Below are 13238 nucleotides of genomic sequence, written 5' to 3'. Positions count from 1 at the left end.
GAACTTTTTTTTGTAAGATAAAGATACTTCAAATGTAACCTCATGTTCTTTGATACAAATGCATTGTTTATTTCTCTTTGTAATGGCTCCTCCCCTTATTTTATGGCATGTAACCATTTGTAATGCCATTAGTTACCTAAGAGGTTCTCTAATACCATTTGTAATAACTCCTACCATTTCTATTCATTTTATGGCATGTCACACTCATACACCATTTGTAATGACTTGTCCCTCATGCATACTCGTTATTTACATGATGATTGGTTAACTGTCATTGTAATGACTCTTCCCTTGTGTATACTCATCATTCTCCGATCTAATACAATTTGTAATAACTCCTCATCTCCTCATGTGTATTCCTCATTTTATGGCATGTGCTACGAAATGATTAGCCACATCATATGATTTTTCCCTCCTCCTTCATAGATATTGACATTATTTTAGTTCCATGGAGACTTATGGCATCTGACACTCACATGATTAGGATATGAACCGTTGGTAAGGGTAGGACATGATATGATATACCTAACCATCAAGCCAAGCTTTGTATTGTTCCTAGTAGGAATCGTAATTGTATTTATTAATTATCATGGCTTGGGCTAATAATTAAATTCCTAGATCATTGAGCTTGGCTTGGGCCTATTAAGGAAGACCTAAGCTTGGCTTGAACACACACCAAGAAGTTTGGGCTAGACTTGGCCCAACCAGGCTTGTTTACATACCTAATTTCGTCCTTTCACCCAGTAGAATGAGAAACCAACATAGAGGAAACTAAGTAGTTATCATTATTTTAAATCCAATCTCCAAGAGCAAATTTGATTGTGAGTCTTATTACATACACAACCTCGTTGTAATTTACTAATTTCTAATGTTCATGTTACACATGGTTCACGCATCATGTTTTCCTAAGTCTTTTATTTTTTGAGACGCAACTATTATAGGGGTAGTAAAATGGTATTTAATTAAAGTTGGGACCTAATACGACCCTAATATACCCTATTGTAGATAGATGAACATTTTCATGCATTAAATTGTTGCCTAAGAACATAACATAAAATTTCACGAATTTGTGCTTATTCTTTGTAGATTGAGTGATATCAACCTGATAGCACTCCAAGGTTTCTTTGATCCAGTTTTGCAATTCCTAGGATAAGAATCAACTTGATTCCTCAATCATGCATTCAAAAGAATACAACAAATTTTGACATTGCTTAGTAAACTGAAGACCCAGTCCTTGCAAATTTTAATTAACTTTGCCTTTCTAGAAAAGGATTTGAACTCATCCTCACAAAATTGAATTTTATTAGTAGTCTATGTTTTCAGTTTTGGGCATTCCATTACCATTACACATGATTGGCTAATTAGACACCAATGCTCCCACAAATACTTCATCATCAACAACCAACCAAAGCTATATCTAACCACATTCAATGATTATTTCTTTGTTCTTTGAGCATAAGGTTTCATGACTTTAACAAAGAATTGTAGAAGATCTACTGCCTAAGGAATATGAAGGAAACAATGTTGTGGTCGGTCCACAACATGGGAGATGTGTTATTGAGGAATATGATATATAAATCGAGAATTAAAAAACAAGCACAAGCTAATGATGTTCAAACAGGATCATGATCTAAGTAAGTGTGCTCCTAATGAAGCAAATATAAATCCAACTTAAATGCCATCAATAACTTGATTACTATAACTGAAAGGGTAAGCAGATATAAACATAACCCATGTTTTTAAACCTAGTGAACTATTCAAATCCGATAAAACTAACCAAGCAAAAGGAACCAACAATTATTCATATCTTAGAGTAGCTGTGGCTTTGCTTAAATGACACGATAATTTCCTTATTAGAGAACTAATTAACATTGCATCAAAGGCAGCTAGCAAAAAAGGACATTGCAGGAACTGTACAAGGAGCATTGAAGCTTCAAAAGAAGGAACTACAAGTTGCATGAAATAGATCATGACACTGACTCAAACTATGTATGAAATCTATGGCAGACAAATTTACAACTCTTAGAGGACCCTGCAACCAAGTGAAAGGAGGCCCCCCTGTGATTCTTCGAAAGCCTACAATTTCCCGCTTCTTAGAGAAGCTACCCCACATACCTTATTATTGTCCTTGCTAATAAAGTTATCATCTCAACCAGAAAATGTCTCCTTCAGAGAAGGCTGCAACACCCATCACTCTCCAAAGAAGAGAGGATAACAAAGATCACAAGCCGTTCACACACTGACAATCAGCATTTCAATTTTGTTTTCCTTTCAACTAATTGGAATTAAGAATGGAACATCTGAATTTCAGTAGATTATACTATTGTCTGTTAATACCCTGTTCGTGAGAATCTGTAACCTAAAAACAGCCAAAATTGCAGCTGCAACATAACTTAAACAAGCAAACAAATGAAACATAAAATCCGAATGCCCAAACAACATGAACCCTTCAAAAACTAGCCGGCAAAGGACATGGAAAAGGGAAATCCAATCAAACAATAAACCAGGCACATTGAACGAATTGAAAGGGAAATTGGGCACATTCTATGTAAAACCCTGAGACTGGTTATGAACCCTAATTGGATTCAAGAACATTGTTTTCTCATTTAAGCCCCCATCTACAGCTAATCAGCATCAATCCAAGAGCTGTTGTTGGCAAGCGTGATTCAGAGTCAAAACCCTTAAGCCTAGAGCTTATAGACAATGGTAATTCAAAACCAAACTCTCTCGCCAATCTAGAAGAATCTGGAGCACAGTCATCTAAATAAAAATTCACAACTTGGCATCGAAAAAAAGAAGATAAAAAATAATTCCTCATAAAATGGGAAAATAGTAGTAATGAAATTCATTGTTCCAGGAAAAAAAAAAAAAAAAACCAAATTTAATGAAGAAGAAGGAACATTCAAACTCATTGGGATGTGGGTTTTGGTGGGGGAACTGGAAACGAAGGCAATCGGAGCACAGCTTCCTCAGTCTCAATTGGGTCTGATCTCAAAATCTACAAAATCCCAAAACAACAAGTATTAGAGAGAGATTTCTCAATTGGGTCTAGTCTCTTTATCCAAAAAAAAATCCATTCAAAACAAAGAAAAAAGAAAAGAAAAACAAAGAACAAGTAGGAGGGAGTATACAGGGTCTTGGAGGAGGGGCTTGGTGTCATCTTTAGCTGGCGTGAAGGGGGGTTTCTTCTTCTGCTGCTCTCTGTTTGCTTGCCTCTCACCGCCATTGTTGCCCTTCATTTATCTCTCTTTTTCTCTCTCCGTTCACCCCTCGCACTCTTTGAGCAAGTAATTTCAATCGAAGCATTATATATATTAAACCCCAAAAAAACAGAAGAAAAAAAAAAGGTAAATTTAGTGAGCAAAGAGGACCCTTCAAGAAACTTTTATAATCTTTTTGAAAAATTGTGCAATGATAAAAGTTTCAAAACAAATTTGTATAATTATTTCCTATTATAATAAATCTATATATCTTTTGTTATTAAGACTTGATTTGAGATTTTTTTTTTTGTTTTTATATGTATGAATATTACTAAGTGTTCATTGGATAGAAAAAAAATTCACGATATGGATTTGATATTTATTGAACTTTTAATATCGAGTGTTGAAAATATGTGATAATGTTATAAGAGGAAAAGATAAATATATGAAATGATGGTATAAATAGATGAATTTAAATCAGGGAAGAATAAAGAATATGATCAAATTATATATGTGATATGCTAGGATTAGTTTCGGTTTTTGAAAGGTAATAGATCAAAACCTTGAATTAGAGCTCCCATGGGACACAAACCCTAGGCATTTGCTACAAGTAGAACTACTCAATTGCATGTATTTATTTGTATGGAAACTCTCGTTAATGGGTTATGGCCACACTATATTAAACTAAACAGCAATGTGATGATGTCCCGCCAAATTCAAATCCTCCTCCAACGGTCAAAAACCACCACCCACCTTCTCCAGCTCCATTCTCTCATCCTCAAAACCGCTAAAGATCACAACCCAGATCTCATTTCTCAGTTCATATTCTCCATTTCGTCGGTTTCCATCGAATTCGCCAGATTGGTGTTTGATAGATTGCCCATTAGGGCACCAATTTTTGCTTGGAACTCAATCATCAGAGCATACACTAAGAGTTCAGTTCCAATTGAAGCAGTGAAGCTTTTCTCCCAAATGCAAAGGGTTGGGCTTAAACCCGATAATTTCACATACCCTTTTGTTGTTAAGGCCTGTGGGCGTAGTTTGGTGGTGGGTGCAGGCGGGGCGATGCATTCTATAATTGTGAAGGCGGGTTTTGATTCAGATAGGTATGTTGGGAACACCCTTTTGAGGATGTATGCAAATCTCAATGCAGTTGGGCTTGCTAGACGGGTGTTCAATGAAATGACTGTGAGAGATGTGGTTTCTTGGAGTTCTATGATTGCTGGATATGTTGCATGGTATGTTTCAACTGTTATCCAACTTGTATGATGAAAGTTTACAGCTTGATTCTTAGTCATTTTCTATGAAAATATCGCATATAACTTAATAATTCATGAATTATATAATGGTTTAGCCGTTATTTGTAAATTTTTAGGAAATTTCTGAACTACTTAGACAATTGTTTGTTGGCTTTTTTTTTGTTGAATATATTCTTGATTTTTCCTTACATATGCATGAGATTCTCATATGATTGCATCTTTCTTGAATGTGTGAGCATATCCCTGAAGATAGTTTATGAGTAAGAAGGTTTTGATCATAAAATTGGTTGATTGGCATGAGCAATTATGACTTTGGAAACTTACATTTATAACTATATACAGATTTTTATGCATGGGTCGGGTGGTTGTAAAGTTGATACCTTGAAGCTTAGGAAGTATTCTTACATGGCTTCTAAGTGAGAGTTCATCTTGATTCTATGGGGGTTTTTTTTGTGAAGATTCCATCTAGGAATTGTTGACATTTCTTTGTAAATAGGGTGTGGCTACTTATTCTTTCTTGTAAATTTTTCATGTTGGCATTTTCTTTAACCCTGGTTCTTTTTATGTCTGCAGCAATTGTCAAGCAGATGCCTTAATGGTATTCCGACATATGATGTTAGCAAATGAAAAACCTAATTCTGTCACTCTGGTAAGCTTGCTTTCTGCCTGTACTCGTTTGCTAAATATTGGTGTGGGGGAGTCCATTCATTCATACATTATTGTCAATTGCATAGGATTGGATGTTGCTTTAGGAACAGCAATCCTTGAGATGTATTCTAAGTGTGGGCACATAGAAAAAGCTTTGAAAGTTTTTAATTCCTTGACTGAGAAGAACTTGCAGTCTTGGACTATCATGATATCTGGCCTTGCAGATCACAGCCATGGTGAAGATGCTATTTCTTTGTTCACCCAAATGGAACAAACTGGCCTACAACCAGACAGTATGTCATTTTCTGAGATTTTATCAGCTTGTAGTCACTTGGGTCTTGTTGATGAGGGCCAAACGTTTTTCAGTCAAATGGTGAAAATTTATAATATCAGGCCAACAATGGAGCACTATGGATGCATGGTGGATATGTTTGCACGAGCCGGGATGATTGAAGAGGCTTATGAAATTATCAAGAACATGCCAATGGAGCCTAACTCTGTTATATTAAGGAGCTTCATTGGTGCCTGTAGAAATGATGGTCGTGTTTTTGGTTTTGATGAAAATTTGAGAAGACTTCTGCTTGAAATTGAGCCTGATCTTGGAGCGAACTATGTGCTTGCTTCTGGTGTATCTTCTCTGTCTGGCTGTTGGAATGAAGCAGCTGACTTGAGAGTATCCATGAAAGAGAAGGGTTTGAAGAAGGTTCCTGGATGGAGTCGGGTGGAAGTGAGTGGCAGTCATACAGAAGAGACCATTGAAGAGGCTCTAAGCTAATTTTTCGATCTGAGTGCTGAAGAACCATTCCTTCCTCACAATTTCCTGAGTTATGCAGGGAAAAAAGAGACCAAAGATAAAACAAAGTTATGCAGGGACAAAAACCTATTGCAAGAGATCCAAACATATATGATTGCAATGTATTGTTGGTGGTTATTCATGGAATTGGAATACCGAACCTCCATGGTGAAGAGTATGTTTTCCATTAGTAATTACTTGTATCTGGCTTCAGGTTACTGAAAGATATTTTGGTCTTTACATTGGAAAGGGAAAATTTTCAAGTCAAGGGATCTTTTGGGGTTCCCAGAAAAGGTTCAAGGTCATATTAGAATTGCCAACTTGAATTTGAATACGACCTAAGTGGTGGTAATTTCCACTGTCCTCGGAGCAATTTTCCCAAAATCTTTTACATCAGTAAATGAGCATCTATAGTATGAGTTGCAACAATGTTTACACGGGCTGGTGGAAGATTAAACACTCTTGCCACATACAGTTGAGTTGCTGACTTCTAATAATTAGGATTTAAGGCTTTGTTGTTGTGTTGTGTTATTGTTGTTATATGTATAAATTTGATGTTGTTGCTACATTTACTGAATGACATTTCAAGAATTCAGGCATGGAGCAGTACATGAAGCCCACTTTTTTTTCCCAAAAATCAAATGGTAAAATCCAAGCCATGTCTGTTCCTGGCTGCCCCAACATTTCAGCAATGTGCCTCGCTGTAAGTCACTATAAACTAATTCTTTTCTCTATAGATATTGATCTAATACTCTGAAACCTAGACATATGACTCAGCCTCAAATCTAGATGTTTTAGGTCACCCCTCCATGGAGGGCAGGAAAATCTTCTAGGTACATTATCCCAGGGCATAGTTGTGACCACACTGATCATTATGCGAGAAGTCGTATTAGAGTTGTCATTTGACATAAAGTAAGGATACTTTAGTATCAAAATTATTCATTTTTTTTTGGCAATACCTGGCATTAGCACTTCCATTTTGTGAAATGGCATGATTTAAGACACTTTCTGGAGTCACGAATTGCAGAAGAGTTAAAAGTCCTTTGTCTCATGGTTTGGCATGGGAGGGTTAGGTTTCAACTTAGAGACTTAAAAGAACCGTGCTGGTTTCCTGAAATTCAACAAGAAAACACATTATACGAACTCAAATAATGTGCCATAACACAACAAAGTAGTGTAAGTCCAGCAGAAAAAACAACAAAAAAGGACATGAAAGCCATTTATGTATCTCCCCCATATCACTCACTGCACTGCACCTCTACTAACACTATCTCTTGTGGCCCTTGCTTTACCTCACTGCCTCTCCCTCTCCCTCTCCCCCCCTCTGTCTCACATGGCTGCAGGCCCCAGAACAAGCTTTTTAATTTCCAATTTCTCCGAGCAATGGCTGATCATGGTTGGCATGGCAATACTAGTATGCGGGTTCCTGGCATATGTGATTTATGATGCAGTTGTGGTCACTGCAGCTGACCTCTTGCACCGTCTGCTAATGATCTCCCCTGTGCTCCTAGTCCTTGCAGTTCACTGGCTGTCCACCGTGCCACCAGCTAATCGACTCAACTTTCCCATGCCGGGGTCTGAGCCCAACGCCATTCATCGAGCTGGCGCCTCACCATGGGGTCTTGCAGTTGTGCTGCTTCTCCTCTTCTTCCTCATATCTTACCAACCATCCTTGCATGGCCTTATCTTTTAGTGTCTTGGCATCTTTTCATGGATAATGTATGCTTTGTGCCTTGAATGTAGCAGAATGGTTTAGCTTTCTCTAAAGAGCTGTTTGTTTCCATGGAAAATATCATGTGTCCATTACTAGAAGGGAACCATTTTCCCTTTTTTTTTGCAGCATTATGGAATTCATCCTTGTACTAGAGGGGAATTCTCTGAAATTTTTTTCTAGGATTTGCCTTTCCCTGGCAACAACTTAATGCCCACATTTTGGTAAAGTTTGTGAGTAGAGCTACTAACATTCTCAGAAACTTTTCATGATTAGTACTGAAGTTCTTCAGTACTTAATTTGTTTTATAAAATTTATATTTTAGTAAAATACCCGAACTTGTTTAATTGTGAAAATCCAAATTCAATCAAATTAATATATTAATACTTACGGTGTTTGGTAAAACTTAAGACATTTCAGTACTTAATTTACTTCATCAAATTTAAGGTTTAATAAAGTTCAGATATCGATATTAAAAATTAAAATGATTTTTGAAGAAAACATTTTCATTACCTAAAGTACTTATAATTTTCTATAATATTTTTGAAAAATAAAAAAAAATTATTTAAAAATCCCAAATTTAAAATATCAATGTGAATATTTTTTTAGCATCTAATTTACTTCATAAAATTTAGGGTTTTAATACAATTAAAATATCCATTAATCCAATACTTAATTTGTAAATTTTTTTAAAATATCTTTAGAAAATAAAGCATTTTTAAGAAATATTTAGAACTAAATAATTCTATTTTTCTATAATTTTTATTAACGGCTTCCAAGAATTTTATCTATTTAGTAATTTTAATAAAGAATTTATAAATAATTAAGAAATAAGACTATTAAATGTAAAAACTCTTTCAAGAATTTTAGAATTTGTTTGGTAAATGTTTTGGAAATTAGTTTTTTATTCTCTATAAAAATGGAAAACATATTTGATAATAAAAAATTATTTTTTATTTTTTATTTTTTATTATTAAGAATCGAAAATATGTTATTTTTAAATAATGAATTTTAATTATTTTATATTATTTTTATTTATTTTTTGAGAACTGTTTTTAAAAATAATTATACAAATATATAAAATAATTAAAAATAAAATATCAAATATAAAAATTATTTTAAAATATTAAAAATATTTTAAATTTTTAAACAGATTTTTATTCTATAAAATATTAAAAACAAATTTTAGAAAATATTTTTAAAAATTATTTTAAAGAACTACTTTCTACAACTACCAAGGCCTTTAAATATTATGTAATTATAAAAACAAACCTTCCCTACAAATTAATCAAAACTAAAATAAATAAGGTTTTTAAACACAAACCTTCCCCACTAAAATATTTCTGAGATAAATATAAATCTCCCAATGATTTCACAACCGTCCGATCACAATTCGAATTAGGTTTGGATGACAATCCAACGGTCAATATTAGTGCCAACTCTGAGAAGCACTGACAAAGTCCGTACAACTATAGGGTACCCGACAACTCTCTGAACCACGAAATTAAAGGCACTGTTACTGTACGGACATAGCCATAATGTGATGCAACTGCAAGGGCCACGTAGGACACGTACCCACTTGTCTAATAGACCAATTTAAATATGGTGGGTTATTTAATTAAAAATGGTAAAATAATTATATATTCCAAAGAATGATAATCATATTTTTTAAAAAATATTATTCATCAATTTTTTTATTGTCTTCACACATTTAAGCATTTTTTAAATGTAAGATAAAAATATTAAATTGAGATTATATTATTATTTTTGATAAATAAAGGTTATTTTTTTTAAAAATATAGATATTATATGCTCTCTTTTGCATAAATATTTTTATAATTATTAGATTTTAGGATATGATATTAGGGTTGTAATTTGAATGAAAAAGATGATGTTTGTCTTTTTAGTTTTTCTCGAAAAGTAATTTATTTTAGGATTTTAATTTATTTGCTTTTTTTTTTTTAAATTTTTATGATTTATTATAATTTTTTTTGTTAAATTTAAAAATTAGCAATTTTAATATTTTAAATAAAAAAATAATATATTGATTTTTATTTTATTTTTTAATGTTTGATAAAAATAAAATATTACAAAAACAAATAAACTAATACTTAATATTATTAAATATTATTTAGTTTTGAGTCTTATTTAAAATTAAGTAAAAAAAAAACACCACTTAAATTAATAGTTTTATTTTGAATCTAAGACTTATTTATTTATTTATTTTGAAAATAATAATTTATATTTTTGTGATTATACCATTTGAAAATCAAATATTAATTGCTGAATTCATATGAGTTATATTTGAAAATAGTTAAATTGAGTTACTTTTGGTGGTGATTAACTTTATTTATTTTTTAAATATGATAAGATTGGCTGCGTCAGAGAAAAACCCTTTTACCTCAAATTTGATTTGACAGAATTTGATGAATGGTTGAATAAATAATTAATTCATCTTATTTTCAATAGAGATTGTTACAAAATAAAAAGTTAAAAATCAACTAAAATTCAATCTAATTTATTTTATTTAAAATTTTTTTTCCCAATTTTGATTTAGTGGGATTTGGATAAATTCTTGGAATTAATCAAATTAAATAAATTATTATTATCATTTGTAACCTCTCCTAGTTAAAGAAAAAAGTTCATGATATTGGAGTAGAAAACTTCTTTTAATTATTCGTAAGTATTGCAAATTATGAAATTAAACTTAAAGTGAATAATATCTAAAGTGAACTAATCTTTACATTATTATTATTATTATTATTATTATTATTATTATTATATTTAAAAAATCAATCACATAAATAAAGTATTTTTAGTGAAATGTTATATTTAAAACTGTTTTTCAAAGTATTTTTAGTGAAATTATTATTATTTTTATAAATGTTTTTAAGAAAATCATTTATAAAGTGTTTTTGCAAAAAACATTAAAAATAATTTTTTAACACAATAAGTAATTTTTTAAAAATTTAAAAGTGTTTTCTTAATTTTGTCAACTATCTATTTTTTTTTAAAATATTTTATAAGTTAAAAACGCTTTTTAAAATTATTATCAAATGAACTCTTATATTAATTTGATGATACCTCTCTAAGAGTCATAAAAAAATTAGAAGATGTAACGTAATGATTGGTTTTTAGACGGAGTTTTTTTGATAAAAATATAATAATTTTAAAAAATAAGACAATTTATAAAATATTTTCAAATTTATGATAGAAGGAATTTGATTTTGAAGGTATTTTTAAAAAAAGATAATTTTCATATTTAAATTGAAAATATGTATATTTGAAAATTTAAAATAGTTTCAAATTTTTGGTTTTTTTTTTTCAAATGCCACTTGCAGCCCCTATAGGGCAATTGGAGCTCTACCTCTAGGTCTAGGGTACACTATCCACAAAATTAGTTGAAAAGCAGCAAAGGCAATCTGGGGTTGGCAAGTGGCTTTCCCAATGCCGCTAAATAATACAACATTCCTACATTGTGTGGAAGTTTCTACCTTTATTTAGATGCCACTTGGGTGTTTCAAAAAGTGGAAGATGATCCCTTTTATCATTTTAATATTTTTAATTTATTTTATTTTTATATTTTTATGATCTTTTTAATTAATTTAAATTACCTTCACCAAAGCAATTTTATACCTTTTAAAAAGTGGATTCTACAGGCTTAATAGATTCATCAATGAAATTAACATAAATTACTCGGATATAATTTATGTTTTATTTTAAATTTAATAATTTTATCTTTTATCATAAATTTCTTTGAATAATTTTTTTCTAATAAATATAATAAATAAATATTTTATTTTATTTTATATTTAATTAAAATTTTATGTTTCCCTATGTATAAAAAAATAAATTAAATAATCCTATCATACTTCTTTTATTTTTCAAATTACTTGATTGTTTGAAGGAGATTAATTTTATTTATTTATTTATTTATAAAGAAGATGCTAACAACTAGATTCCATTTTTAATTCCTTACTTTTGCTTGAGAATTTAGTCGATTTGTTTAGAATATTCTTTATGGATTTACTTGTACATAGTGCACTTCACATGGATGAGGGATTTTTTTTTATTAATTTTCTTTTTTTTATTTGATAAAATCTTTAAAAAAATCCCTTATGTCACTTAATTATTTGAGATTATATATATATATATATATATATATATATATATATATATATATATATTTGTAATTGATGTGTTATTTTATTTTGATTCCATGGACCATTGAATCTAGTTGGGTATATAGGTATATCATTTGTAATTAATTTTCAAATTTTATTTTCAACCTCATTAATTGCCATTTCTAATCATAATTTACTTTTTGAATTTAGGAAATTCACCCTTAAATAAACATTAAAAGCTTGAATAATTTGAGCTAAATCATTCACTTGTATGGAAAATAATATGACATTGTCATGATACCCAATTTTGTCATTTGGTTTATTTTTCATGATTACAAGAAATGAAAAAAAAATTTAATTATTTAATTTTAAATATTATGGAAAAATAAAAGTGAGTACAAAAAAAATAAAACGGAGGTGGTGAGAGTACTATATAATTCAAAGGGTATATAGTTATTATAAATAGTACAAAATACAATAAGAACAAGCCACATCAAATTGAGGAAGACGTCCAAAAATAACACCTTCCTAATCATAATTAACCTCCTATACATATCACAAAAGGACAAAGAAATTAATCAAGTGGTAGCTAGCTTTGTTGCACCAATAAAAAACAACAAACCCTAGCCACCATCAAGATCAAAACACACATATTTTTATGTATTCTAATTGAATATATGTATGCACCTTCACCTGCTCAACAATGGAAACCAACGTTCTTGGAAGTAGGATTTGTAAGACACCATGAAGAGAAGAAAGACAAGCAAAAAGGCGACACCCCATGGCGATCCTCCGGCTCTATGCAATGAATCCTTATCCGGTAATGGGATAATGAAGGGGATGAACTGCCGTTGATCGCTTGATAAGATGTGTAGGAGGAGGAGGAGGAGGAGAGGGGAGAGGATGAGGACGAGCTTGAGTTGGTCCATCAAGTCTTCTATCATGGACTCATAGTTTATGTACCAAGTGAAGCCCACGAAGGAGAAGAGAATAGCTAGGAAGAAGCACAAGTGGAGAGGGATGTCAAGGGAGAGGTGTTGAAAGTATGAAGAGTTGTCATACCTAGCCATGTTGAGAGCAAAATTTGGATGGAAATCCTAGGGTTTTGTTAGGGTTTTATAAGAGAAATATAAGGGTTGTCTCTAGAATGAGGTGGATTGTTCTTGAGATGTGGGGGTTGTCCATCCAACATGGCTTATATAATATTGAGAGTTTTGGAGGGTTTCACTTTCATTATTATTGATACTATTATTTTCCTTTGAGGGTGACTATTTGACACTCTCTTTAAATGCTTGTACGAAAGCTAACACTCATTATTTTCGTAGAAATTATCTTTTGCAACTTGCACTCTTTGATCCATATTAATTGGAATTTTGCTTGTTTTTTAAAATTGGTACTAAGAAGAGGACATCCTATGATGTTTCTTTTTTTTTCTCTTCTATTTATTAATAATTTTTTAATAAATATGAATTATTTTACACGAAAAATAATACGACATCAACG

The 13238-nt window shown here is 31.4% G+C and overlaps 3 protein-coding genes across 4 annotated transcripts; 2 read left to right on the top strand and 1 right to left on the bottom strand.

Moving 5' to 3' along the window:
• The first annotated feature begins 3405 nt into the window (after nucleotides 1-3405).
• Nucleotides 3406-7690, top strand: LOC100253645 (pentatricopeptide repeat-containing protein At2g36730). Of its 2 annotated transcripts, XR_786025.3 has the most exons (3): nucleotides 3407-4438; nucleotides 5033-6374; nucleotides 6497-7690. XR_786025.3 is itself a non-coding variant. In XM_002283325.4 (2 exons), the coding sequence occupies exons 1-2, from the start codon at nucleotides 3843-3845 to the stop codon at nucleotides 5880-5882; spliced, it is 1446 nt and encodes a 481-aa protein (XP_002283361.2). In that variant the 5' UTR covers nucleotides 3406-3842; the 3' UTR covers nucleotides 5883-7690. The 2 variants fall into 2 exon arrangements, 1 of the variants encoding a protein (XP_002283361.2); XM_002283325.4 differs by having other exon boundaries at nucleotides 3406-4438; nucleotides 5033-7690.
• LOC104879592 (uncharacterized) lies at nucleotides 7031-7690 on the top strand. Its single transcript, XM_010653043.3, has one exon. It carries the CDS (start codon nucleotides 7123-7125, stop codon nucleotides 7591-7593), a length of 471 nt encoding a protein of 156 aa, XP_010651345.2. The 5' UTR covers nucleotides 7031-7122; the 3' UTR covers nucleotides 7594-7690.
• Nucleotides 7691-12169: 4479 nt separating this feature from the next.
• On the bottom strand, nucleotides 12170-12974 carry LOC100251830 (uncharacterized). The gene has a single exon (XM_002285637.4). It carries the CDS (start codon nucleotides 12803-12805, stop codon nucleotides 12425-12427), a length of 381 nt encoding a protein of 126 aa, XP_002285673.1. The 5' UTR covers nucleotides 12806-12974; the 3' UTR covers nucleotides 12170-12424.
• Nucleotides 12975-13238: the final 264 nt, after the last annotated feature.

The sequence above is a fragment of the Vitis vinifera genome, chromosome 6 (genome assembly GCF_030704535.1).
Source record: "Vitis vinifera cultivar Pinot Noir 40024 chromosome 6, ASM3070453v1".
Lineage (NCBI taxonomy): Eukaryota > Viridiplantae > Streptophyta > Magnoliopsida > Vitales > Vitaceae > Vitis > Vitis vinifera.
Note: the sequence above shows the minus strand (reverse complement) of the source record. Positions and strands in the feature narration are given on the sequence as shown.

What these genes read in the sequence shown, in the direction of transcription:
- LOC100253645 (XM_002283325.4), top strand. Translation starts at nt 3,843, where the DNA reads ATGGAAACTCTCGTTAATGGGTTATGGCCACACTATATTAAACTAAAC. An exon ending in ATTGCTGGATATGTTGCATG is followed by an intron (nt 4,439 to 5,032) that starts GTATGTTTCAAC and finishes TTATGTCTGCAG; the next exon opens with CAATTGTCAAGCAGATGCCT.
- LOC104879592 (XM_010653043.3), top strand. Translation starts at nt 7,123, where the DNA reads ATGTATCTCCCCCATATCACTCACTGCACTGCACCTCTACTAACACTA.
- LOC100251830 (XM_002285637.4), bottom strand. Translation starts at nt 12,805, where the DNA reads ATGGCTAGGTATGACAACTCTTCATACTTTCAACACCTCTCCCTTGAC.